The sequence below is a fragment of the Neomonachus schauinslandi genome, chromosome 6, assembly GCF_002201575.2.
Source record: "Neomonachus schauinslandi chromosome 6, ASM220157v2, whole genome shotgun sequence".
Taxonomy (NCBI): Eukaryota; Metazoa; Chordata; class Mammalia; order Carnivora; family Phocidae; genus Neomonachus; species Neomonachus schauinslandi.
In genome coordinates, this window is record NC_058408.1 from 54,617,700 (window position 1) to 54,645,236 (window position 27,537).

The 27,537-nt window shown below is 37.3% G+C and overlaps 1 protein-coding gene across 3 annotated transcripts; it reads left to right on the forward strand.

The window, feature by feature from the left end:
• The first annotated feature begins 61 nt into the window (after positions 1-61).
• VAMP4 (vesicle associated membrane protein 4) lies at positions 62-27,417 on the forward strand. Of its 3 annotated transcripts, none has more exons than XM_021682633.1 (8): positions 62-283; positions 3,213-3,332; positions 9,256-9,302; positions 12,835-12,885; positions 16,957-17,057; positions 18,331-18,410; positions 21,197-21,248; positions 23,368-27,417. In XM_021682633.1, the coding sequence occupies exons 2-8, from the start codon at positions 3,267-3,269 to the stop codon at positions 23,394-23,396; spliced, it is 426 nt and encodes a 141-aa protein (XP_021538308.1). In that variant the 5' UTR covers positions 62-283; positions 3,213-3,266; the 3' UTR covers positions 23,397-27,417. The 3 variants fall into 3 exon arrangements, with proteins under 3 accessions (XP_021538308.1, XP_044772340.1, XP_021538309.1); XM_044916405.1 differs by having other exon boundaries at positions 12,838-12,885; XM_021682634.1 differs by lacking the exon at positions 62-283 and adding an exon at positions 718-752.
• Positions 27,418-27,537: the final 120 nt, after the last annotated feature.

A 27,537-nucleotide genomic window follows, 5' to 3' on the forward strand; every position in this document is an offset into this window, starting at 1 on the left:
CACCAGCTAGCTCCACCAGCTAGCTCCACCAGCTAGCTCCACCAGCTCCACTCGACTCCCTCGACCATCTCCGCGGCCTGGGCCCGCCCCCTCCGCCTGGCGCCAGGCCGCGGAGCACCGATCGGCTCGATGAGTGCGGGCGCTGCTGCGGCGGAGCGGCCGACGCCGGGTCCGCGCCCACTGTCTCCCCCTCCCCGCTTCTTCCTGCGCTTCCCACTCCTTCCCCCGCCCTCCCAGCGCTGCCCGCCCCGGAGAGCGGCCCGGAGCTCCCCCGGAGACTCAGGTACTGGCGCCGGCCGTCCCGACGGGAGGGGCAGATGTGAGGAGGAAGGAAACGGAGACGACGCCCCTGTTCCGCCGCCTCCCAACGTCCGCCTTGGGCTGCGGGACCGGCCTGGGGGTGGAGGGGGCCGGGGAGGGACCCCAGACTGGGGAGCCTGGATGCGGGCCGGGAGTCGTGGAGGACGACCAGGACTGGGGTGTGCGGATGTGGGGGGCGGTTGAGGGGGAGAAGAAAGGCAATTGAAGGGTGCTCGCGGGAGACGGAAAGAGAACAGTGGAGGGCGTGGGGCGGGTTTGGGAAGAGTGGGAGGTAGCCTGGAATGTGAGTGGGTATCTTGGGGTAGAAAGGACCAGAGTTAGGAGCATCAGAGGTCGGGGGACGTGGCCTGGTGCGACCGATTGGGGGGGGGGCGAGTTTAAAGTCACGGGAGAAAGAACGCCAACCCTGCTGCGTTTATAATGACCGGAAGGTGAGGTGAATCATTATAGTTTGACAGTTTTTATGAATAACATCTTCAGGCTGTGCCCATCCAAGTCATGTATTTCCGTGAAACTGCACCAACCAAGACTGGTGATGGAGATGAGGAAGAAGAGTCAGAAGGGGAATGGAGGCCGGGAAAAGGGAAACCTCTGCCCAGATTCAAGCTTCTTGTGAAACGAAATACATGGGGGGGTTAGTCTTCTGTGTAAAGCAAAAAAGAAGCCAACACTATTAAACAACAGGTTAGAAGTGTATTACATGTATAGACTTTGAATAGAGAACTTAAACTGCCTCTTCAAAAAATATACACGAGACTGTAAACATATGATGATGAGATAAGCATATGGCGATGTGACTTTTTTAAATGAATTATATATTGCTGTTCAACTCTCAGTGTTGAAATACATCATGAAAACTCTCTTATTTACGTATGTACCCACACACAAATCCCCGAATTCATGTGTATTTTTTGCAGGAGAAATTTTAGGTAGAAATATATGCCTCATTTCTGAGTATTCTTTTTTTTACTAGTTGTTTGGCACAAATCATCAGTTGCTCTGTGGTTCATCAAGCACAGTTAATCTTGCTTGATGCTTTGCTGATGTCTTTTCTGTTTGTCAGACACTTGCCTTCAAGAGGCTGATCCTTGGATTATAGGACCTGATGATGGGGTTTGCTCATCATTAAACTTGTAGCTTGACTGTGTATTTCATAAAGATGTAAGTGCCTGTTTTTTGCCATAGGGTATTAAAGCAGCCCCTTTGTTGGGTTTAAAATATAAATAATAATGTGCGGGTATAATTGAAAAGCCCAGATTTTTCAGTTGCTTCCTTTGTGATCTGTTTTTTTTCCTGCATGCTATAACATTTCTGCGTGAATGAGTTATTCTGAAATCAAAGTATGAGGAATAAAATGGGCCAGATGTACGTGACAGAAATATCATGGAATAAAGAACTCTAGAGCTGTTACTTAGGTAGCAAGTATTTGGTTTTTGTTACAAGTGGTTAAGTTTCTGGTTTGGAAGCATTTCTTATCAAAGAAAACTATCAATTTGTTTTGATAGGAGGCCCTAAAATATTACTTTTATTTGGTTTATGAAACTGGACTGTGGGCTTGTATATAATATTAGCCAGCAAACTGATGTCTAATTATACTTAAAGATCTTAGAGTTGTTTCTTTTTGTGAAAAGGGGAAGAGGGCTGTTGGGTTGTTACAGAGAAGTGGTCTTTCTAGAACAGAATAGGGTCTGTTAATTTAATATTAAAAGTGATCATGGATAGCCATTGATTAACTTGAGCCTGTGTTTCTGCTATTTTAATCAGTAGAGTGACTATTAGTTACTTATCTTTACTAGGCCTTAGTTCTTAGCTTCTTAGAGCCTACTTTAAAGGAGTGTCATAAAGACTAAAAGAAAATGCATGTAAATCAATGAGCACAGTGCCTACCACATAGTAAAAGATTCAGTACCTTAGCTATTCTCAATTTTCATCTATCTTCTAATCTAAGATACTGAAAACTCAAATTTGCATGTCAGCTTTTTCTCAAGAAAATTTGAATAAACTGCATACTCAAGCATTTTCCTGGAAAATCACAATGCATATTAGCATATAAAAAGCTATGAGACGTTCCTGTAGCAATAAAATAAAAACAAAACCAAAAACCTGGCTCTGTTTAACCCACTACTTACTAAACTTGTCCTTTTTCTTGGAACCTAGTGCTGTGCTTTGGAATAGGATGTTATAACTTCTAGAATATTTTTGCATGTATTACCTGATTTGACCATCTCAACTCCATGCAGAAGCCTAGAAATCACTATTTTATAGATGAAGAAACTGAATCATTGTTTAATCAACTAACTAAAAATGCGAAAACTAGGAGTGTTCTGCTGTCTTCTGATTCCAGGTTAAAATCTTAAAGCATTTAATGTCTCATTTTCTCCTAATTTCCCCCTCCTAAGCAATCTGCTCTTGAATTTTATAAAAACTTCCACTAATTTCCCCCACATGTTCTCTTTTAAAAGTTACATCCATTTTCTTTTTTTTTCTTTTTTAAAGATTTTATTTATTTATTTGACAGAGAGAGACACAGCGAGAGAGGGAACACAAGCAGGGGGAGTGGGAGAGGGAGAAGCAGGCTTCCCGCAGAGCAGGGAGCCCGATGGAGGGCTCGATCCCAGGACTCTGGGATCATGACCTGAGCTGAAGGCAGGCGCTTAATGACGGAGCCACCCAGGCGCCCCAAGTTACATCCATTTTCTCATAGTTTTAACTATTTTTTATGTATTGAGGCCTGGCATGGAGGACAGGATCACCCGGAATGAAGCAAGAGGGAAGGCAGTAAAGTCCGAGAAATGAAGGAAGCTCCTTCATACAAGGCCTTGAACACTATTGAAGTAATTTAGCTTCTACCCCAAAGTCTCAAATCCGATGAAATTTATTTTCTCTTCAAGGTGGTGCATACTTACTCTGCTGGGAAAGAGAAGAGTACTTCTTGAGTAAAAAGTATGCCTCCCAAGTTCAAGCGCCACCTAAATGATGATGATGTCACTGGTTCTGTGAAAAGTGAAAGGGTGAGTTTAGAATCTTAATTTTTCAAACAGAGTCAAAATATGTGTTCATTCCTTTTGTAAATAATTTGTTTTAGAAAAATCTGAAGTTTATGGCTATATTCTAATTCTGTTTTTTCTTCATAGTAAATATTTTAAAGTATATATTACTCAGATGGGTGACTCAGTTGAATTCTACTTCCACTATTGATCAAATTATACTCACAGTTTATTCTGGAACCAAATATGGTTGGAATTCAGAGTTTTTCAGATTTTAAAAAGGTAGTTAAGTGCATATTATATAATAGGCTTTTTGGCCTCTGGAGCAGCACCTCTAAGTATATTAGTATTTCTCAGAAATGTCTGATTATGAGGGGCCTGGGTGGCTCAGTCGGTTGAGCGTCCGACTTTTGATTTCGGCTGAGGTCATGATCTCAGGGTTGTGAGATAGAGCCCCAAGTTGGGCTCTGCTGCTGGGTGTGGAACCTGCTTAAGAGTCTCTCTTTCCCTCTCCCTCGCTAAAATAAAAAGAAAAGAAATATCTGATTACTCTAAGTATATAAGTAAAGTGTATAAATAAATTAGCTAACATCAATTCAGGTCAGGTTTTCCTCCAAATAAGTTTTGGCTCCAAACTTAACAAAACTTCTTGGTTTTCAGAATTTCTTAGATTTTTGGAATTGCAGATAAAGGATGTTAGTTCTATAATTGTCTCGGAGTCCAGAGTAGTTTTTATATAACATTCAATTTCTAATTTATCCCAGAACATTCTTTTTTTTTTTTTTTAAGATTTTATTTATTTATTTTAGAGAGAGAGAGCACAAGTTGGGGGAGAGGCCGATGGAGAAGCAGGATCCACACTGAACAGGGAGCCCGAAGTGGGGCTTGATCCCAGGACCCTGGGATCATGACCTGAGCTGAAGGCAGACACTTAACTGACTGAGACACCCAGCTGTCCCTATTCCAGAACATTCTATGCAGATATGTATAAATCTAGAAGTTATGCAGAATTTTGGAAGACAACATTTGATAGGAATGTTGTAAATAGATTACTTTTAGAGTAAGTACTCAAGAAATATTTATTGAGGAAAGGAATTAGTGTTTTTCTTTTTTATCCAGCAACCTGAAACCCTCTCTCACTTCCTATCTCATTATTATTCCTTTATTTACTGATGCATTTATTCACCACCTACTATTGTGCTAAAAACAATCTCTGCCTGTATAGATCTTATAATCTACTTGACTTCATTTTACACATTCCTTTTTTGTACAGGTTCTGAACTCATATTATTCATTCTTTCCAACAGCTTATGATTTAAAAGTATCTTTTAGTACAATACAGGAAACATTTGTCTTTTCCTTATTCTAACTCTCTCTAGTTTGTTTTTTACTTGAAGGGGGTAGAATCCACCAATAGACTAATTGCTAGGAAGCTTTTTAAAATAAGCTTTATGTATATACTTAAAATTATAAAATATAGTCTTAATCAGTTCCGCTGCTGAGAGTGTAACTGTGGCTCTTTCTCTTTACATTGTTGGTTGATTACTACCACAATTTATTGTAAAAATAGGATATTGAACCAAAATTGAACAAAATTGGCTGCTTAGAGACCTCCTTTTGAATGTTTATCAGATGGTGAAATTTGATAACTGATTGATTCTAATATCTATAAATTACTTTTAAAATTTTTTTTAAGTTTTATTCTACTTTCCTATTCCATTTTTCTTAGTAACAGCTTTATTGAGATATTCACATGCCATACAATTCACTCTTTTAAAGTGTACAGTTCAAATGGTTTTTAGTTTATTCACAGAATTGTGCAACTATTACCACAGTCAGTTTTAGGACATTATCATCATTCCAAAAAGAAACCCTGTACCTTTTAGCATTCATCCCCCATTCTTCTCATCCCCTCAACCCTAGACAACCACCAATCTATAGATTTGTCTACTCTGGACATTTTATATAAATGGAATCATACAATATGTTGTCTCTGTAATTGGCTTTTTGGATTTAGATCCTAATGTTTTTGAAGTTCATGCATGTTGTGACATGTATCAGTACTTCATTCCTTTTTATTGCTGAATAATATCCCAGTATATGGATATATCACATTTACCCATTCATCACTTGATGGACATTTGGGGTTTTTTGGAATATTGATGACTTTTTGCATACCACTTCTGGCTGTTGGCTTTTTGGCTATTTGACTATTAAGAATAGTAGTGTTGTTGGGGCTCCTGGGTGGTGGAGTCAGTTAAGTGACTAACTCTTGGTTATGGCTCAGGACATGATTTCAGGGTCATGAGATAAAGCCCTCCTTTTGAGCTCCACACTCACCATGCATGGAGTCCGCTTAAGACTCTTTCCCCCTCTCACTCTGCCCCTCCCCCCTCCCCACGTTTATGCACACACACTCTCTCTCTCTCTCTAAAATAAATAAAATCCTTAAAAAAAAAAAAAAAATTAGCCATGCTGGGGTGCCTGGGTGGCTCAGTCAATTGAACATCCGACTCTTGATTTCAGCTCAGGTCATGATATCAGGGTCGTGAGATCGAGCCCCACATTGGGCTCCACTCTGAGCATGGAGCCTGCCTGAGATTCTCTCTCTTCCTCTCCCTCTACCTGCCCCCCCCCCCCGCACTCACACTCTCTCTTTCAAATCTTTAAAAAAAAAAAAGAAGAATAGCAGTGCTATGAATATTCACATACAGATTTTTACGTGAACATGTTTTCATTTCTCTTGTGTGAATACTTAGGACTGGAATTGCCAGCTTAGTTATTATGTTCAACCTTTGAAAGAATTGCCAAATTGTTTTCCAAAGTGGTTGCACAATTTTTACATTCCCACCAGCAGGGTATGTGGATTCCACTTTCTCCACATTTCTCCTGCCAGCCAGTTTCTCCTCATCACCAATTTCTCCTCATTAATTTGGTTGTTTAATGCTTTTGTCCTAAAATTCATCTTTGTATTAATATTGCTAACCCTAACATTCTTTTCATTAGAATTTGCTGATGTGTTTTTTTCCACCTCTTTTTTTCATCCTTTGTTTGACATTCGTTTTAGGTGAATTTTTTGTAAACAGATTTGGCTGGAATTGTTGGACTCTAATCATGTGTAATTTTTACTTTTAATAGGAGCATTCAAATCATTCACATTTGTTATGATAACTAATATATTTGGGCTTCTGTCTTAGCCAGTCCCTCTGCTGGCCGTGAATGCCCTTCCCCCTGATCTTTGGTTGGCCCTTTGTTATCATTTGGATCGCAGCTTAAATTTCACTTCTTGAGAGTGATTTTCCGTGACAACCTAATCTCATTTAGTCACCCTGTCACTTCCTATCCTGTCAGTGTTTCAGTTCTCGGCATAGCATTTGTCACCATCAGATATTTTTCTATGAGAGTTCAGACCTTGTCTGTCTTGTTCAAAGCTGGTGCTTGCCTAGAACGGTGCCTAGCACATAGAAGATGTGCAAACATGTTTATTAAATGAATATTAAATATATCCTGTTTTCATTTTCTCACTCTCTGTGATAATGTTATATATTATACATAGATATAGTTTATTAGATTTCATATGTTTTCCCTCTTGCCCTGACTGCTTTGGCAGATTGATTGTTTTTCCTCATCTTCTCCCCAACCCCAGTATCACTAGTTAAAAAATGTCCTTCCTTTCTCCCTCTCCCCTTTTTTTATTAACCTCATATTTTAACAGTTATGTTTAGGGATGCCTGGGTGGCTCAGTCAGTTAAGCCTCTGCCTTCAGCTCAAGTCAGATTCCAGGGTCCTGGATCCAGCCACATATTGGGCTCCCTGCTCATCGGGGAGCCTTCTTCTCCCTCTGCCCCTCTGCCGGCTCATTCTCACTCTCTCTCTAAAATAAATAAAATCTTAAAAAACCAACAAAAAAAAACAAAAAAAAGTTATGTTTAAATCTTTAAATCTGCATTCTCTGTCAACATACCCAAAACAATGCCCCCTCTGTTGTTTTACTTTCTCATTCTAGCCAGCTTCCCGCCTCCGCCACTCCTGTCCCCGGTGAGGTGCGCCTCTCACTCTTCTGCACTTCACCCTTCCACTCCTGCTTCTAGGTTGTATTAGAACGATTTGGGGCCCTTTTAAAGTTTTTCCTTATACCTTTAAAAAAACAAAAACAAAAACCCTAACACTGGATATTTTTTTATTTTTTTGGTTTTTTTAAAGATTTTATTTATTTATTTCACAGAGAGAGACAGCGAGAGAGGGAACACAGCAGGGGGAGTGGGAGAGGGAGAAGCAGGCTTCCCACTGAGCAGGGAGCCCGATGTGGGGCTCGATCACAGGATCCTGGGTTCCTGACCTGCGCTGAAGGCAGGCGCTTAACGACTGAGCCACCCAGGTGCCCCAACACTGGATATTTATTGTTGCTTTTATACAAAATATAAATGAATAACAACATTAAATAAAAGTAAATGTGTAACATTAAAGGGAATGATAACCAACACTTTCCGGGTAGTGATTGCCTCTTGGGTAGAAGAGGAGGTGAAGATTAGGGAAAGGTCCATCGGAGTCTTCAACGTTAGTATTACGTTTAATTTCTTAAGCCAGACGTTGGCCTTGTACCTTTTCTTTTTCAATAGCTATAAGATATAGTTCACAATCACATTATCATTTATTATTATTGACCACACATTTTATTAGAGTCAATGATTGTATCAATCTCTGTCTTAGAATGTTTCTTCTGATAATAATTGGGTTTTTTTGGCTGGTGAAATTCCTTGAGTAATTTTCTCAGAAAAGGCACATAGGTGGTGTATTTATTTCCTATTGCTGTTGTAACAAATTACCGCAAACTCAAAACAACATAGATTTACCATCTTCTAGTTCTGGTGACCAGAAGTCCAAAGTGGGTCTTCCTGGGCTAAAATCAAGGCTCTGGCAGGATGTGTTCCTTCTGGAGGCTCTAGGGGAGAATCTAGTTTCCTTGCCTTTCCCGGCTTCTAGAGGCTGCCTGTGGTCTTTGGCTCCCGCTCCTTCCATTGTCTTTAAAGCCAGCAGTGTAAGATCTTCTAGCTCTTCCCTTCCCTACTCTTTCCCTCCTTGCCTTCTCTCTCTCCTTTCTCTCTCTTTCCCGCGCTCTCACTCTGGCACTTCTGCCTTCCTCTTTTGAGAACTCTTCTGATGATGTTGGATCCACATGAATAATCCCTATTGATCTTACCATCTCACAATTTTTAACTTAAACACATCTGCAGAGTCCCTTTAAGCATGCAAGGAGACATTTTCACAGGTTTCAAGAATTAGGATGGGGATATTTTGGGGAGTTATTATTATGCCTACAAGTTATATACTAAGTTCTTGTATGCTGAAAAGGTCTGGTTGTTGCAAGAGGGTGTGATCATCTTCATATTAAGGAAAATAGTTCCATCTTATAAAATAGAAGTATAAAGTTGTTTTTGTTTGGAAGTTCTAATATGTGTAGAGGGTTATTTATGAACTGTGGAGGTGGTAGGTGGACTGTGCCAATCACTAAACCCTTGTGTCCCAGCTCCGAACCTGTCTTCTGTGCTCCTCTCTGATGCTGGAGTTGGCTCTGCAACTACATTTCTCCTTTGCTACCTGGCTCCCTATTAGGTTCTGCCTGTAGAGAGAGATTGGAAAGCAAGAGGAAGGAGAAGGGACTTAACTTCTTCCTGATTGCCTACAGTTCCTTATTCCCACCCTGGCTTCAGCGACCTTTCTACCTTGTAGTCAGTCATAGCATCCTGCTATTATAAGCATTTTCTTTGGAGGGTTGGCATATGTGGCTCTTTTAGCTTACGTGAAGTACAGGTAATCACTCTTCCCTCTGTCTGGAACCTTGGAGTAAAGAAATTTCACCAGGATAGAACTTCCTTCATTACTCCTCCCTGACAGTTTGTAAGCCTTCTGAATCTGAAAACTCAAGTCTTTTTTTTTTTTTTGACAGAGAAATCTTTTGGAAGATGATTCAGACGAAGAAGAAGACTTTTTTCTGTAAGTTTTTTTTGTTTAATAGCTTTATTGGTGTTGTAGATGTAATTAACATCTAATAAAATGCATATAAAGCATATGAGTTTTGATACATGTACTATACACCTGTGAAATCATCACCAAAATCAAGTAATGAGCATAACCATCACTTCAAAAGTTTCCTCATACCCCTTGGGAATCTGTCACTCCCCCAATCCCCAGGCAACCACTGATCTGCTTTCTATCACTATAGTTTGATTTTTCTAGAATTTTTTAAATAAATGGTATCATACAGTATGCCTTTTTTTTTCTGGCTTCATTCACTTTGCATAATAATTTTGAGATTCACCTACACTATCACATGTACCAGTAGTTCCTTTTTATTTCTGAGAAGTATTCCATTATATGAATGTACTACAGTTCATTCATCCATTCACTTATTGATAGATATTTGGGGTGTTTATAGTTTTTGCTATCATGAATAAAGCTACTATAAGCATTTATGTACAAATTTTTGTGTAGACTTAATGCTTTCAGTTCTCTTGGGAAAATACTTAGGAGTTAGTTGAGTGGCTAGTATATTTTTACGGCTGTTTTCCAAAGTGGTGTACCATTTTATCTTCCCACCAGCATTGTATAAGAGTTCTAGTTGCTCTAAATCCTCATCAATACTATATATGGTCAGTGTTTTAATATTAGCCATTCTTACAGATATGTTGTGGTATCTCACTATAGTTTTAATTTGCATTTCCCTAATGACAAATCACGTTAGACATCATTTTTTGTGTGTATTTGCCGTCCTCGTAGCTTCTGATAAAGTACATGTTAAAATCTTTTGCCCAATTCTAAATGTGTCTTCTTATTCAGTTGTTTATGTATTCAAGATACAAGTTCTTTGTCAGGTATGTTTTACAGATATTTATTTTCAGTCTGTATCTTAATCTTTTCATTTTCATAACAGTATCTTTTGAAGATCAAACTGTTGATTTCGATGAAATCAATTTATTACAAATTTTCTTTGTTTTTGCTTATTTAAGAAATATATGCCAACCCCAAGTTCAATAAGATCTTCTCCTATATTTTCTTCTAGGAGTTTTATAGTTTTGGCTTTTACATTTAGGTCTATAATCTACTTCAAGTAAATTTTTATATATGGTTGAGGTAAGGGTAAAGAATGGATTTTTTTTTTCTTTTTGGCATATGGCTATCTAGTTGTTCCCCCACCATCTAATGAAAAGATTATCCTTTTCCCATTGAATTGCCATGATACTTTGTCAGTTAATTGATCTGATCAATGCTTCACAGTTATGATTAGAAAGGGCTGTGTTCGTACAGGCCTAGATTTGTATTTGCAAAGTCAGGAAGGCAGGCGTATATATATATATATATATATATATTTTAAAAGATTTTATTTATTTATTTGAGACAGAGAGAATGAGAGAGAGAGAGCACATGAGAGGGGGGAGGGTCAGAGGCAGAAGCAGGCTCCCCGCCGAGCAGGGAGCCCGATCCAGGGACTCCAGGATCATGACCCGACCCGAAGGCAGTCGCTTAACCAACTGAGCCACCCAGGCGCCCAGGCAGGCGTAGATTATTGCAGGAGTTTCCTCTGGAGATTCATGTAGAGGGGTGTGCCTGAGGAGAAACATTTGCCTCCCTCTTTGTTATAATGTTGCAGAGTTTTTGTAGAGGCTTTTGCTCCCCCAAATAAAAACATGTTATTAAAAGTAATTGACAGCTGTGAAGAAGTGAACAAAAAAGAGCCTGCCAGATAGGAAGCAGATCCATTAACAGAAAATAGTATCACTTTGGCCAAGGTCAGATGAAGTGGAAAGATAATTTCCTACATGTGACAAGATTTCCGAAGAGTCACAAAGCTCATTGCCACGGTGCCAATTATGGTGAAAAGCCTTAGAACTGGAGCAATAGCTGTCTGTCAGAAAGGAACTTAGGGTTGAACAGGAGGCCAGAAGCTTAAATAAGTGATTCCCTCATTGAAAGCTGGATACCCTTGTGAGAAACACTCAGTCTTCAGACCAGCAGTGTACCACTGGAAGTCCGCTCGCAAATAATGTACATCTTTCTGAAGGCCTGACAGCCAGCGCACACTTGCTCAAAATGCAGCTTCCACACACTGCGGTTCTGTCTGGGTGTTGAAAGGGAGACAAAACAAATACATTTTTTAAAAAATTAATCAACACCCAAGTTTATAGCAGCATTATTCACAATTATCAAAAGATGGAGCAACCTAAATGTCCATCAGCAGGTGAATGGATAAACAAAGGGTATATGGATACAATTGAATATTACTTGGCCTTTATTACTCAGTCTCAAAAAAGAAGGAAATTCTCACACGTTACAATGTGGATGAACCTCAAAGACGTTATGCTAGATGGAAGAAGCTGATCACAAAAGGATACATTTTACATGATTCCACTTATATGAAGTACCTAGAGTAGATGAATTCATGGAGACACAAAAGTAGAATGGAGGTTGCCAGAGGCTAGGATGAGGAGGAATGGGGGAGTTAGTGTTTAATTGGTACAGATCCTATTTTTTTCTTTTCTAATTTTTAAAAATTTTTTGTTTTTTATTTTTTAAAGATTTTTATTTATTTGACAGAGAGAGACACAGCGAGAGAGGGAACACAAGCAGGGGGAGTGGGAGACGGAGAAGCAGGCTTCCCGCGGAGCAGGGAGCCCGATGCGGGGCTTGATCCCAGGACCTTGGGATCATGACCTGAGCCGAAGGCAGACACTTAACTACTGAGCCACCCAGGTGCCCCTAGTTTTTTTTTTTTTTAAAGTAAGCTCTACACCCAATATGGGGCTCAAACTCACCACCCTGATGAGATCAGTGAGCCAGATCAGTGACCCTACTGACTGAGCCAGGCACCCAATCCTACTTTTTAAAATTTTTGTGGTTTATGCCTTATTCTCTATCTCAGAGGAATGATAATTACTCAAAACATCCAAAAGTTTTTATTTCCAGAATATTAAAATGGTTGAAATGATATAACACTTAACTAATAAATAATTTGAGAAATGTTGGTATTTTCGTAGACTCTTGGATTTCCCTTTAGCTTTGTTGGTAAGTTTAAGATGAGTAACGAAAAAAATACTAGTGTTTTGAATGGATTTTTCTCTATATCCATTCCTGATAATCAGCATTTTGTGATAACCTAATTCGAAGGTGAATTTACTTTTAGTGTTCTATAATTTCTCATAAAGCTCTTCCTAGTCACTGGCACTTGAGTTGTTATGGTGTTTCAGAGGTTAGTGATTAGAACAACCTGTGTATAAACAAAGGGTTATATAAACCCTATTTTCTCTGAAAATTTTAACATTCAGAAGAATTAGGTTAGTTGTGGCCAGCACCAAGTACCAGTAAAGTACAGATGTGATTAAATATCATTCGGTTCCAGCAATACCAGTAAAATGTGTTTTTTTATAATAAATGACTAATCCATGTTTAGAGTTGCGCTTGATTGTGTGTCTTTTCTATTTTTTTTCTTAATGCTCTCATTATGAATATGTACTTGGTATTTTGTTTTCAGAAGGGGACCATCTGGACCAAGATTTGGACCTAGAAATGATAAAATTAAGCAGTAAGTTCCTGAGATACTCATTTGCTTAAGTGATTATCATATTTCTGTGTGGACCCAGGGTTGGCAGTCTGCAGCCTATGAGCCAAATCTGGTTGCTGCCTATTTTTCTGAATAAAGTTTTATTGGAACACAGCCATGCCTATTTGTTTTCTTATCTATGGCTGCTTTCAGACTACAATGGCAGATTTGAGTAGTTGTGACAGAGACCTTACGGCCCAAAAATCTGAAATATCTATTATCTATCTGGCCCTTTACAGAAAAAATTTGCTGAGCCTTGATGTAGACTAACTATAACTGCTGGATTGTAAAAAACCAAATAATTCTTTTTATTTTCACAAAGCTACCTCTGAATAATGGCTAAGGAAATCCAGTTCCTGTGTTGGTTTCTCTTAACTTGATTACTTTATGTCAAATCCATTTATTTAGCATAATCTCAAAGTCCATTTTGGTTTTAAATCTATTGCTTGATTCCCATTTTCAGAATTAATAGGAGTAATATAATAGATTTAGTTTTTTTGAAGTACAATTTTTTTATATTCCTCCAGAATTTTTTCATATCTGTAACTTATCCTAATACCTATATTGATCTAAGATTTATAGCTAAGTAATTTTCAGTTTAAAGCTTTTTCTGTATATGTTGGTGGTGGTAGGTTGATGGGTAATGCTGTAGTAAATGTATCCAATGTTAGAAGGATCTGAGTCAGGACAATAAGGGAGAAGGAATGGGAGGAGCAGTGAAATAGCCCTGGAAACTGACCGAGTTTTGAAGACTAACTGTGGACGATAACTAAATGACCTGGATTCAGGATCTAAGGAGGGATAGTCATTATCACCTCATATACATTATCATCTCACATTTTCCATGGGTCCCGGAGTTTGGTCACTGCTTAGGTGGGCCCTCTGCACGGGGTCTCACAAGCCAGAAATCAAGGTGTTGTCTGGGCTGGGATCTCACTTGAAGCTCCTGACGAAGCTCAGGTAGTTGTTGCCAGAATTATTTTCCTTGCACATGTAGAACTCATGGTACCTGCTCCTTCAAGGCCAGCAGAAGAGAGTCCCTGCTGCTCCAAAGCTCTGATATGGCCAGTAAAGATACAAGGAGCTACTTAGATTCAGGCAGGTCATTATGTACATAGACCGTAAAAGGAAGAGTAGCCAATCTCTCTGGGTTCTTGTTCTACACACCAAAAATGATGACTCCAAAGCAAAAGGGGCTGCACGGCTACAATAGGAGTTGTAGGATACCCTGTTAAAAAGGAGCCAGTTCTGCACTGTAGCTCGGTGGTTTTATAGTCTTCAGATATGGCCTGCAGAAAGCCTCCAAACATCATCAGAACCTGGGAAGTTGTAAGAAATTGTCTTGTGACAGTCTTCAGGGAAATGAATGGGAGATGGCCTCACAAGCCATTCATCTTTTGTTCTGGGAGGATTAAAAAGCATGCAGGGTCATCAGGATACCATGGCAGAGCTATTTCTCTACCCACATAGTTCTTGTACCTAAACCATCTGGTAAAGAGGACTCCACTGATGACACGCTTGTTTTTTGTCCTGTCAGTATGCTTTGTTTCCTGCCTGATATCCTTCTGCAGAGTGAGCCTAGTACTGAGTATGGCTTATTGAGTCTTCTGAATATGATTTTCCAGATGAACCCAAGCCACTGCTGGTTGTACAGAATGGGCATTGCAAACAAAGTATCTGTGTTAGCAAGTGCCAAGCACATGCACACATGAATATGTTTATGTACATATTTAATTAGTACAATATCTTTGGTAATCACAGAATTTTAGAACAGTAAGGGATTATTGAGTAAGTATAATGGTTCTTACTCTAGAGCTAAAGGCTTGCCAGACTTAGAAGGTGATCAGTCATCAAAACATACATATTCAACCTTGTGGGCACAAACTCATAAATGCGTATTTAACCAGAGCATGACTCCGTGTGTGTGCCCAAAATGGCCCAAGATGGTGGAGCACAACCTACCACACAACTTGCCCATGGACAAATACCTCACATTAGTTGAGTAACCAAAATTGCTGGCACTGGTGAGTTTCTTTAAGCTGTGCTATCACTACTTAGTTTGTAACATTTTAATACAGGGTATTTCTTAACCTCATGGATCAGCAACATTGTTGCTTTGTTTGAATTTGACTGGCATGTTGACACCAGATTATTCCCACAAAAAATACTCAACATCACTTTTTATGGAAGATTTTTTTTGGTGAAAGATTTGAAATATCCACATGCCTGTGTAAAATGGAGGATTCTCTTTGGAATGTTTTCTTTGCTTTTAAGTTAAATAACAGCTTTATAAATGCAACTCTAGTGAATTACAGGCATTCTCTGTTAGGGGTAGGTAATTTCCTAACTATAGTCTTGGTCCAATCAGTTTAACTTTATAAAAAGGACCCCAAGGAATGTTCCATGATGCAAGAGAGAGAGAGAGAGAGAGATATGTGGTTGCAAAAATACAGCATAACTTTAAACCTTCTTTTGTCAACACTACCTTAAAAAGCCACAAGATGGGGGTGTTAACTATGAAAATAAATATTTTCTTTGGAGTATTTGTTGCAGAGCAGGATTTTTTTTTTCTTAAAAGAAGGGCACTGACATTAAGCACATGCTAAGTGTTAAGCATTGTGCTAAGTGTTTAAAAAACACTGTTATATCTAATTCTCACAAGTGAGAGATGAATATTTCCATTTTAAAGGTGAGAAAATAGGAGGCTCAAGGAGGCTTGCAACAGACACTACTATATCATGCAGTTTCCCTGTTGATAATTGGAATAGAGACATTTCAGGAATACAGGTGCTGTCAGGCCCTAAGGATGATTTAAATCAACATTGAAATACAGCTTTTCCTTTCTGTATATCTTTATCTTTTCCTGGATATGTGCTCTCTTGTGTCCTTTCTTCTACCATATGACTCTCCTTCAACCGGAAATGATACAAATCTCCACACCCTCCTTTACAAACTTGTTTTTCCTTTGAGTTCTTAATTTTCTATTTTAGTTAATAGCATTATCTCCTGACACTCAGTTGCTCAAATTACAAATCTCTCTACCCTTTTCCTGCTTCTACCCTTTTCTTGCCTCTACTTAGAGGCAAAAAATATATTCTTTAAAGAATAAAGAATTACTTGCTAGTAATCCAGTGCATTTTAAACATTTTTTGAGTTGTAAGAACCATGAGTTCACTTTATTTCTCCTTTTAAATATTTCATTGGAATGACCGTTTTATGAAGTAATTTAACGTAATTTTTGTCTAACAGAACAGAGGAAAACTAAACACTTTAAATTATTAAACATTTCTGTGTTTGTGTACTCAGGGTAACTCCTGAGTGAGAGTAGGCAGCTAAGAACTAATTAGATGAATGAACCAATGAAGATTAAGTCTTTATTAAACAGTCTGAAATTTGATTAAAAAAGGCCCTCATCACCTAACATAAAGGAGGAAATTATATTTTCATTTTGAAAAACAGCAACAAATGTTTCCTTTCTGCTCCCTCTTGGGTGCTTCAGAGCCTTCCCAGCTGTGCCCATGTCTTAAACCTGTTTGTTTAAGAGAAAACTGATGAGCAGTGAACAGTTAACACCCACAGAACATCACGTACATTTCCATTTTGGAAACTCAGTATTTTCATAAGCTAATCACACACCCAGGCAAACTCCTTTGTTAGCCTTAGTGTATAAACTACAACAAAAGTAGGTTATAGCTGTGTCTATGACATGCCTCAGTAGCCTGTGGAAAAGAAAATGAAACTGATTATTTAGAGTCAAGCTATTTGACTAAAATCTGCAGTTACTGAACATTCTGACAGAGATTTGCAGGAACAGGGCTAAATAAACTATCTTTAAGTTGAATATGACTTTTACTTATAGTATCTTTAATTTTCTGAGTGCTCAAACCCACAAATGGAAGGACTGTGCTACACAGCCTTAACTTAAACATTTTATAGTTGAATACTTGTCTGAAAACTTGCTATTTTCTATCATGGAAGTTTTCTAATGAAAGTTTCAAAAATTATAAAATGTTCAAAGGAAAAAATAATTTTTAAATCTTTCTTTTAAACTAGTGTTCAGAATCAGGTGGATGAAGTTATTGATGTCATGCAAGAAAATATTACAAAGGTAATTGAAAGAGGGGAGAGACTAGATGAACTACAGGACAAATCAGGTACAGATACTTCATATATTTCTCGATACTATTTGTGGGGTTTTTTTGTTTTTTTTTTTTACTATTTGTGTTTTGATAGTTTATTTCTCCTCCCATTTCTCTAGCCAGAGTTTAGGAATCTTAGCTTAGGAAAATATTTGGTCCTTAAGTTTGTGATTTTAGTATTTTAACTTTAGCTCCCTTTATTTGAATCATCTAATTGCATTAATTATCGGGTTGAAAATGGAAAAATTTTAAATTTATTGTTTAACAGTTAGAGTAAAATTGTTTTTGCCTTATTATGTTCATGTGCACTGTATTTCTTTTCTCATGATCTCAAGAAGGAAAAGTCTAATCACTTTTCAACACTTATGTCAAACTTCATCTGATATTTTTATCTTAGGCTTTCTCTGATAACAGTAACATTTCTTTATTGACAGATGTTAGTCTCTGTACTTGTAACAGTTGCTGGCACATGTTAGCTTCTCAAATACTGTTTCAGTGATGAATGGCTAAATACCTCACTCATCCTTGAAAGACTTATCGAACCACAGAACTTACTTAACCACTTTTAAAATTCATTGTTTTATTTCAGACTGTTTCACGGTTTATTTACCCATTGGCCTGTTAATGTTTGAGTTGTTTCAGATTTTTTTCACTATTAAACAGGTTTATAGTGGGCATGCTTGTACATGTCTCCTTGTGTGCATGTGTGAAAGTTTTTTCTAGGGTATGTAACTAGGAATAAATTGCTATTTAGTAGGGGACAGATATTTTCCGCTTTACTAGATACTGTCAAATTATTCTTCAAAGTGATTAAATCTGCTGATTTATATCTTTACTAGCTATGTATGAGAGTTCCTGCTGTTCCACATCCTCAATAAAACTGATATTGTCCCAGCAAAAATAAATAAATAAATAAAATTCGTTGTTTTACTTCAAAATCAGTCACTTTTTGTATCTTCTAAGAATCTACATTTTCCACATGTAAATTTTTTTTCCATAGGTGTGTCAAGTATTTGAATTTTTAAAGAGTATTTTCTTACCAGGATTCATAAGTTTACGTGAAAGCATTGAGGCCCTGGGAATAATGACCTACAGCCATTTTTTGCCCCCGTCCCCCAATACAGATTGCCAGAGTTTGTGGGTGGAGGAAAGGGAGGATGTTGTTTTCATGCTTAAAAGGGAATACATTTGCAGAAGTAGAAATTAATATTTTCTTGTCTTTGTGTGACTAGATAAAAGAATCCTGTTATGTCGTTTAATCCTTCTCTCCATCCTCTATGTGATATAGAAAGCTTATCGGATAATGCAACTGCTTTTAGCAACAGATCCAAACAACTTCGAAGGCAAATGTGGTGGCGTGGATGCAAAGTAAGTCAATCAGAAGACACTGGATAAGTTGCCCAGCATCTCAGGTGGTCTTCAAAGAATAAAGGGCTTCTAGATCTGAAGCCGTGTGAGGACAGGGACTACCACTGCCTTGTTTATTATAGCTTCTGAACTTGGGACATGCTGGGACTCAGCAAATATTTGTTGAATTAATTAATAGCTTTGGGGACAGGAATAACTAAAGGAATCAAGCAATTCCTAAAAGGATGTTTTCATGGATTTCTTCATAGAAAGTATCCCACATTTTATTAGTAATTTAGCTACTTGTACACTTACTACCTTGTAAGAAATATAAATTTTTCATGTAATTTATTATTAGTACCTTTTTGGAGCATCTTATAACATTACATAGAGATATTAAAAAGATGGAGTGGAAGCTAGAGAAAAATATAATTTTCTGTTGGAAGGGAAAAAATAAAAGCAGTTTGTATGTCAGAATCCATTATGAAAAATGAGGCTTAAAAAAAATCTATTATTCCAGAGAAATGTTTAACAAGGAAAAACATGAGAATCAAAATATACACTAATATATTTTTGCAAAACATTTTATAAAAATGAATTTGCCTCTTGGGCGCCTGGGTGGCTCAGTTGGTTGGGCGACTGCCTTCGGCTCAGGTCATGATCCTGGAGTCCCGGGATCGAGTCCCACATCGGGCTCCCTGCTCGGCAGGGAGTCTGCTTTTCCCTCTGACCCTCCTCCCTCTCATGCTCTCTGTTTCTCATTCTCTCTCTCGCAAATAAATAAAATCTTTAAAAAAAAAAAAAAAATGAATTTGCCTCTTAAATATGGCTACTAAGCATTAAACAGAAAATGTTTAAGATTTTATAGTGAATTTCATGTCACACAAGCAGTTTCTTTTTCTTCCCAATTCCATGTATCATTTTTGACTTTGTTGAAAATCTTAGACATAAATTCATTGTTTTTAATCTCTCATTTTCAGGTTTAGTGATAACTTTCTAAACTTGACATTGCCTTATCCTAAGGATTTCTTCCAAGAGTTGCCGTGGTTTTACTTGTTTTTATCTGTTGACCTGTTGAATCATCTTACTTTCAGATACAGAACCGAGGAAAGAAACATGTTTCATTGTTCCCCTTGTCTAGAATTTTAATTTTTGCTTAAATTTTCATTCTTTAAAGAATAAATTTCCCATTTTCTTTAAGTTTTCCATTTTTATAGAAATTCTCTATAGCCTGGTTTGGAAGAACAAAGGGTTATGAGCCACTCACTTCCTTTCCCCATACATACACATGACCCATTCATGTAGCCACAAAAAGATGACCATAATGTGCATTTTGCCTAGCTTTTTTTAGCCATTTCTAAAGATTGTTGTTTTGCCTTTTCTGGATTTCAGATCAGAGGAACAGTATGCTTTATTTTTTTTAACTGAGTTTTTAAGGAGAAAAATTGAATTATATTTTTAAATTATATTTGAATTATATTTCTAAATAGTCCCTCTATCACTGCCACTTTCTGGTTTGACTGTGATGAGTTAGGAGAGGCTAGGGAAAGAGATACAGGGACAGAAAACAGAGGTTGCCAGTGGCTAAGGGTAGGGAGGTGGATACTGACTATAATAGGGCATGAGGGAACTTTTTGGAGTGATGGACATGCCTTATGTTTGACTGATGGTGGTGGTTGACAGCTATACATTTGTCAAAACCCACCAAGATGAACTTTAAAAGGGTGAATTTTATTCTAGTTAAAGTATATTTCAATAAACCTGACTTTAAGTAAATGAACAAAATTATCCAGTAGGTGAGGAGGGAGAATTTCAACATTGTTTTGTTATCATAATTAAAAATTTTAATAGGCACCTGGTGTCCAAATTGCAAAGCTTCCTTGTATTCTCTTGGTCACTTTGTTCTTGTCATAAATGCCACTAAAAATGTTACCAGTAGCTTTAGTTTAGAAACATTAAAGCTACTTCTGGTTGCTATTTCTAATACTCAAGTGTTTATAGTAGATAGGTATCTTTTTTTATTAATGAACCATCTTTAATCAATTATCTGTGAAAATGTTTGATGAAAACAGACTTGCATTTGAATTCATCAGGAAAATCAAACCAATTTATAGTTTATGTCTTTTAGGATTAAATGAGGAATGTGACAATTTTATAGAGAGAGATGTGATCTGAAAATACTAAGCAGCTAAGGACTAATCTTAAGGTTTCTCTTCTCAACTGTGAAATTGGCAGAGTGCTCTTAGGCAAGTTATTTATTAAATGAGGTTATTCACGAAGAATCTAAATTATATTCCTCAAAATGGAGACAGAAATGCCACGAAGAGAGTAAGGAACAAAAACTAACAGAATTCTCATATACTTTGAGAGTAAGTGCTATAAAAAACGCTGCCTTATGTGGAGAGAATGAATTGTGTTAGATACCTGTGTTATTCATCATATCCTAACACTTGTGAACAAAGTTGCTAAAATGTCATACTTTTCTTGGTCTCGTATTAGAAATCAGCATGAGAAATCATAGACACAATGTTCAGGCCAATGAGGGCTTTGATTCTTACTGTTTGCTGTGCAGTGCAGCCTTGAACAATAAAATCCAGGCAAAAACCCCTAAATTTGGGAACTCTGATTATTTATAAAAAGATGCAAATAGCCAGCAAGTTCACATGATAAAAAATTGGACAGGCTTTCAAGGGATGAGCCTATTCATTGATGAGTTAGTATGATGTAATAAGTAGCACAACAGATAATCTTGGCTTTATTAACAAGTCAAACATTAATACCTATCTTATGCCTTTTGTGTGTTGTAGATAAAAGCCATCATGGCTTTGGTTGCTGTTATCCTTTTGCTAGTGATTATCAGTAAGTATTTACTGGATTAGTAATTTGGGGGGGCTATCATTTGTTTTAGAGTTGATTCTAATTTCTCTTTTAACTTATTTTCAGTTGACCTAGTATGAGTAATGTCAGGTTTGAGTAATGACTTCTGACCCAGGTCAGGACCTCTTAACCCACTAGCGTCTGTGGATCTCTGAAAATGTTCTTAAATTGTATGAAAAATTGTATGTGAATATGCATATGCACATTTTTATTGGGAGAGAGTCTGTATCTTTTATCAGATTCTCAGAGAGTCCTGCCTACTCCCCACCCCCACCGGCAAATACAGGGCTAAGCTATTTGTTCCAGGCCCATCTTCTGTTAACTTCAGGTATGGAAGCTTGTATTTCATAATACTGTGTTTGGAGGACAAGCCCAGATAAATTTTCTCCAGATGATGGTTTTTTGTTTTGTTGTTTTGGTTTGGGATTTGAACTTTATTTCAATCATTAAAGCTTAACTCTTGTCCTTTCTTTTTTTCCATAATGTTCTAATTAAAGTCAGATCATTTTTACTACTTCCTCCTTTCCAAGGCCTCTTTACCTGTGTTTGTAGGGATTTTATGAAGATTTGTAAAGTGTCTCAAAATAACTATTTGAAAAACTCCATGGTGATACCCTCAGAAAAAGGTTGTTACAAAGAAATAGTGTTAATCCTCATTGTTCGTGGATTCTGTGTTTATGACTTCACCTAAAACACTGATGTGTAAACCAGAAATCAGTCCTGGAGGTGCTTCACCGCTCGTTGGCAGCTGTGTCCGGAGTGGTGAAAAATCTTGAGTCTCCCAATGTGCACGTTCCCAGCTGACGTCTAACGAGGCCATGCTCTGCCTTTCTAGCTTCAGCTCTCATAAAGTAAACAAGTGTCTTTCTAAGTCTATTTAGTGCCACGTTTCTCACATTTTTGTGCATTTTGTTCGTGATTTTACTGTTTAAAGTGGCCCCCAAGCATCATGCTGACATGCTGGCTAGCATTGCTAAGCTCAAGAAGGCAGTGACAGGCCTTCTGGAAAACACCTGTGTTAGATAAGCTTCGTTTAGGCATAAATTACAGTGCTGTTGGCCAGGAGTTCAGTGTTCGTGAATCAACAGCATATATGGAAAGGTTATCTTTGAACAGAAACACAAGGTTATATATTGATTCGTTGACAAAAATGTAGCCAGAGGCTTGCAGGAATTTAGCCCTGTATTTTCCCTGGGAACAAGGGTTTATTATTCACTAATTCAGTGTTTGTAGAGAACATAACTACTGTAGATACCAAGATTCAACCATATATTTATGGTGGATAATTTGGAAAATGTGGAATAAAGCATAAAGAAGAAAATAAAATTCAGCTGTAATCCTACTATACAGAGATAGCCACTGTTAATATAACTATCATATATACTTCAAGTTTTTTCCTATTAAGATATTAAGCATGTTTTTCAAAAACTAACATATACTTTCTAATAAATATGTTTAATAATCTGGGAAAATATGTGTAACATTTAAAAAAATATTGTAGCAGCTGTATGCTATGGTAATATCATAATCTATTTGATCAAAATGCTAATTTAGTGGCACCTGGCTGGCTCAGTCAGTAGAGCATACGACTCTTGGTCTCAGGGTTGCAAGTTCGAGCCCCATGTTGGGTGTGGAAATCACTTAAAAATAAAATCTCTAAAGAAAAAATGCCAATATTAGACATTTAGTTTGTTTTATGATGTTTTTGCTTATCCACTCCCATCTGTTATCTTTCATCTCAGATAAAAGTTCCTTCCTGGGACTTCTGGGTGGCTCAGTTGGTTAAGCATCTGACTCTTGATTTCAGCTCAGGTCATGATCTCAGAGTTGTGAGATTGAGCCCTGCACTGGGCTCTGTGCTCAGTGCTCAGCGGGGAGTCTGCATGAGGTTCTCTCTCCCTCTTCCCCTCCCCGCCCGCCCCGCGTGCACACGTTCTCTCTCTTAAAATAAATAAATAAATAAATCTTAAAAAAATAAAATAAAAAGTTCGTTCCTCATTACCTATTTCCAAAAGTAGACAGCTACATTTAGGAATATTGTTTTTAACATACCATCTGAATCTGATTTTGATACGTTCCATTTTTCATTTTTCTCTTGCAGTTCTTACAGTCTTGAAATACCGTGCTTGATTTGGTGACAGAGATCTTCATTACACAAAATCTGGGACAACAATAATAAAAGATTGCTGCATAATTTAAATGAAACTTATGTATATAACTTTCAAAACTTCTTTTTCAAGAAACTAAGAGGCAAATATCACTTCAAATTGGAGCATTGAGAATGTCCAGTTATCTTCTTCCCTTCTAACAAAATGTGTTTTTAAAAATTATGTTTAAGGCAAAGATAACCAGCCTCTATTTTGCCATATTCCAAGGATCTAATTTGAAACTAGATACTTGCCAGTTCATTGTTTGTACATGTAATTAAACACTGATCACAATATTTCATACTGTTATTATAAGGACTTGCATTATTGCATCGACATGGGGGTCAAACTGGGAGTCCAGAAGCCTATGTAGAGTACCAAAACATTATGCTAAAAACATGCATAGCCATTCCATCAATATTTGCAAGATTCTTCTCACATTACAATTGCTTTGCAAGCAATATCCACATGTTTATGGGTGATACAAAAGCTAAATGTTGTAAATTTTGCTGCCTTCAGCTATAACTAAAACATTCCAGTAAACCTATTTTTGACTGTAAAAGGGAATGTGTAGTAATTTTTTGGCATATGGATTATGTCAATGGAAAATTTAAACAATACAAAAGGCATAGTATGGCACCATAAAACTGGAGATAATAAAATTATTGGAGAACATCATTGGAGTGTTTGAAAATGAACAGCATGGTCCATTCTGTTTCCAGTTAGCCTCCAATAAGGAGGGGCCAGACCTAATGTGAAAAAATGAAATCCACAGGTTAACTTATTCTCTGATTTCATTGATAGCTTCCCTCTTTAACTTCCAACTAGTCCCTCTGCCAGAAGTGCTCAAAGTAGCAAAATCATTTGCTTAGCATTTGCTACTTTTGCATTCTCTGATTATCCCCCGAAAGATGCATGTTGTACAATCAAGTGTCAAATTAGCCAACAGTGATGAGTATAGAAAGTCAGGAGATAGTCCTGCATCAGTCAGTAACCAAATAGCTAGAGTCACCATTAATCTAAGTCTGTTTTTACAGTAATAAAATGTATTGTTAACATTAAAATGTGCCAACCTCCTTGTGTTGTCTAAACAAGTCAAAGTGAAAAGACATAGTCCTCAAATGTGTTCGAGGAGGAAGCTTTATAATAAAATGGGAGGTTCTGCAGAAACTTGTGCACATGGATGTGTTGACTGTATATACATATAAAACTAAATTTGAAATATGGTTAATAGAAGAACCAGTATTTAGATAGGAAAGAAAAATGATCCTGTATAGGTTTTATTTCTTTGGTCATTTTAATTCAGAATGTATGAAACATAGAATCTGTTTTGTTTTGTTTTGTTTTTAATTCTACAGGATTGGTACTAAGAGGCAAAAATGTTCTGTTTAAATGGAAAGAAATATGAAGGGAGAAAGCACATTAGGAGATAACTCAAGACACCTGCAAGTTACGCTAAATTTTATAGTCTGGTAACATTTCAAAAAAGATAAAGGTCTTACATACTGTGGGGTATTGTCACTGGTCTCTCTACTCTTCGTAAATGTCAATTAATGTGAATAACAATAAATACTAAATTCTTTGACAAAATAGGATGCCCAGGAAAATGAGCATTTTTAGAATCTGAGTAGCTAATACAGTTCAGGAATGGAAATGTTTTAACGGGATGGGCAGAATCAGTCCTAACATACATATGTATGTCTTTTATTTGGGATTGGCACTAGATTCATCAGTGGTTAATTTTCTATTGGTTGGGGGAGAAATCTGATTTCTCCATGACTGCAGTGAAGATGAAGATTATTTCTCAAAAAGAATCCACGTTTCCAGTGTTTCTTTTAATAAAGTATTCCACTCTTAAATATAAAAAATAAAATTATAAAATTATTTTTTTAATTTTAACCATAAAAAATGAAGTATTTATATGACAGTGTCATATATATGTCATTCTCTTTGTATTTAAATATATGTGGCTGTCAGAAATACTGGTGGCGGGCATGTCTGTGTTCTGGTAGTGGCTTGATTCACAGTTTATCCTTTTGTCTTTCTTGGTCTTCATTAATCCTGAGACCCTTAAAATGGCTGGCATGTTAATGACTTTACTGTGGTAATCTTAGAGACATGAGCCTTCTTACAATCAAAAACAAAAGAAAAATACGATGTTCAAACTGATGTCAGGCCTACCTTCCTTCCTTCCCTTAATCATTCTTTTTCTCATTCAGCTCAGATCATCCTACACTTGAAAAATGAAGTTTTACCACTATCAAAACTATCATTATTTAACAGCAATGAAGATCAACAGAAAAATTCAAGTAGCTTTGTAAATACTAGTTGGTACCTAGTGAAATGAGGTCACTATTTTTATAATGCCTGAAACATACCCTTACGATTTATGTTTAATTACTGAAGCCTGTTGCCCTGTAGCAATTTTGTGATTATATCACTGACTGACTCCTTCTGACGATAACCCAGTGTCACCAGTTGAGCGTTCTTTTGGCTTCTCCATCCTGACAAAGCTCACTGAAAATTGCACTCCGATTTTATGAACTTGGGGATTTCTTTGATTCAAAGAAAGCTCAATACTGAAAATGGAATATCTAAATGGAGGAGGGATAATTAGTACACGTCAGATAGAGAAATACATGGTGTTTGTGCTCCTGCAGATCACTTACCATACAATCGCTTTGCGCTAGAAGATGACTTGAGCATTTCTACAGCAAAATTTGACATCGTTCAATTCTGTGTAGCAAGAATAAAAAGAAATTGAAATTTCTCGTCAGTACAGTCTTCAACATGCTTATTTCCATCAGCTTTGTCACCCACACTTACTCTATCTACACCTGTCAGTGTATACACTGATTTCTAGAAAACGTGCAAGAAGTTGTTTTTTCATGTTGAGAAGGGATGCCATTAGAAGAGGTCCTTAATTGTATTGAGTCAGAGTATTACCAAGTCAAGGATAGCTAACTGTTCTTTCATTAGTCTAATTTTGTGTTTTCACAATGGAAATGCGATTGAAGTCAATTTTATTTTTCTGTGAGTGTGGAGTAAGGGCATGAATTGGTCCAAGAGCATTTATACATTTGTTTTAGAATGCATTGTAGTGCTTATATTTGTGCAGGCACTGAGTCCTAAGGAGCTGAAAGATGCCCTGCTTCTCAATCTATCCACTGCTTTTTCCATGTTGTAGACAAACAGAACCATACGTCAGACGGATGTGGGGCTCGGGCTGTCTTTGTAAGTTTGATTTGGTCTTCCTCTGACTTTTTCTGAAAATCGAATAGAGTAAGGGATGGGGACACAAACTCTGAATCTGGCTCGTGTTTTATTATAAGAAACTGCTTGGGGGGCAGGGGGAACGAAAGAAACTGCTTGGAACAGGTCAGTAGGAATTGAAAGCATGACCGACGCAATTAGAGTGGGTAAGTGTAAGCTTGTGAAAGCACAGGTAATACCATATTTGTGTGTCTCCACAGTGCCCAGCACAATGCTGTGGACCTGGCAGTTTCTAGATCAGTGTGCCCAGGAAACCACAAAGACAAGAGTCCACTTCCATAGTCCTCACCACAGAGAGGACATGATCACATAATATGGCCTTTGGACTTTATCAGGAGATAGTAATGCTCTTTTAACAATAATTGGGTATAGAAAAATTCTGATTTTATAGTATTCCATCAGGTTCTTCTCATTTGAGGAAGTCTTAAATAATGATTTGATTTGCAAGGCTACAAAGTCAATTGCATATCAGAGATTTTAGTAAAATGTTAAAAGTCAAAGTATAAGAAAATTCAATCACTTGACTTATGCTTTGGGTATGTGTTGGTTGAAATTCCACGCTCTTCTATTTAACCATTTTGAAAAGTGCCTTTGCTGTTTTAAGATGTATGGTGGAGATAAGCAAATGTAAATGTCGTGTGCCCTGTTCTTTAGCTCCTCTGTTCTTCATAACCATTCTTACCGGTGTTGCAAAGTTTAGAACCTTGTGTTCCTATCAGCTATGTACTTGTAGCCCCTCCATAATAAACAGTAAAATAAATTATTTCATAGAAAACAAAATTAAGCACTTTGGCTTATTCAATATCTGTTACTTGTTGCCTTCCCTTCAAAGCGTAGTTCACTTAAAGTAA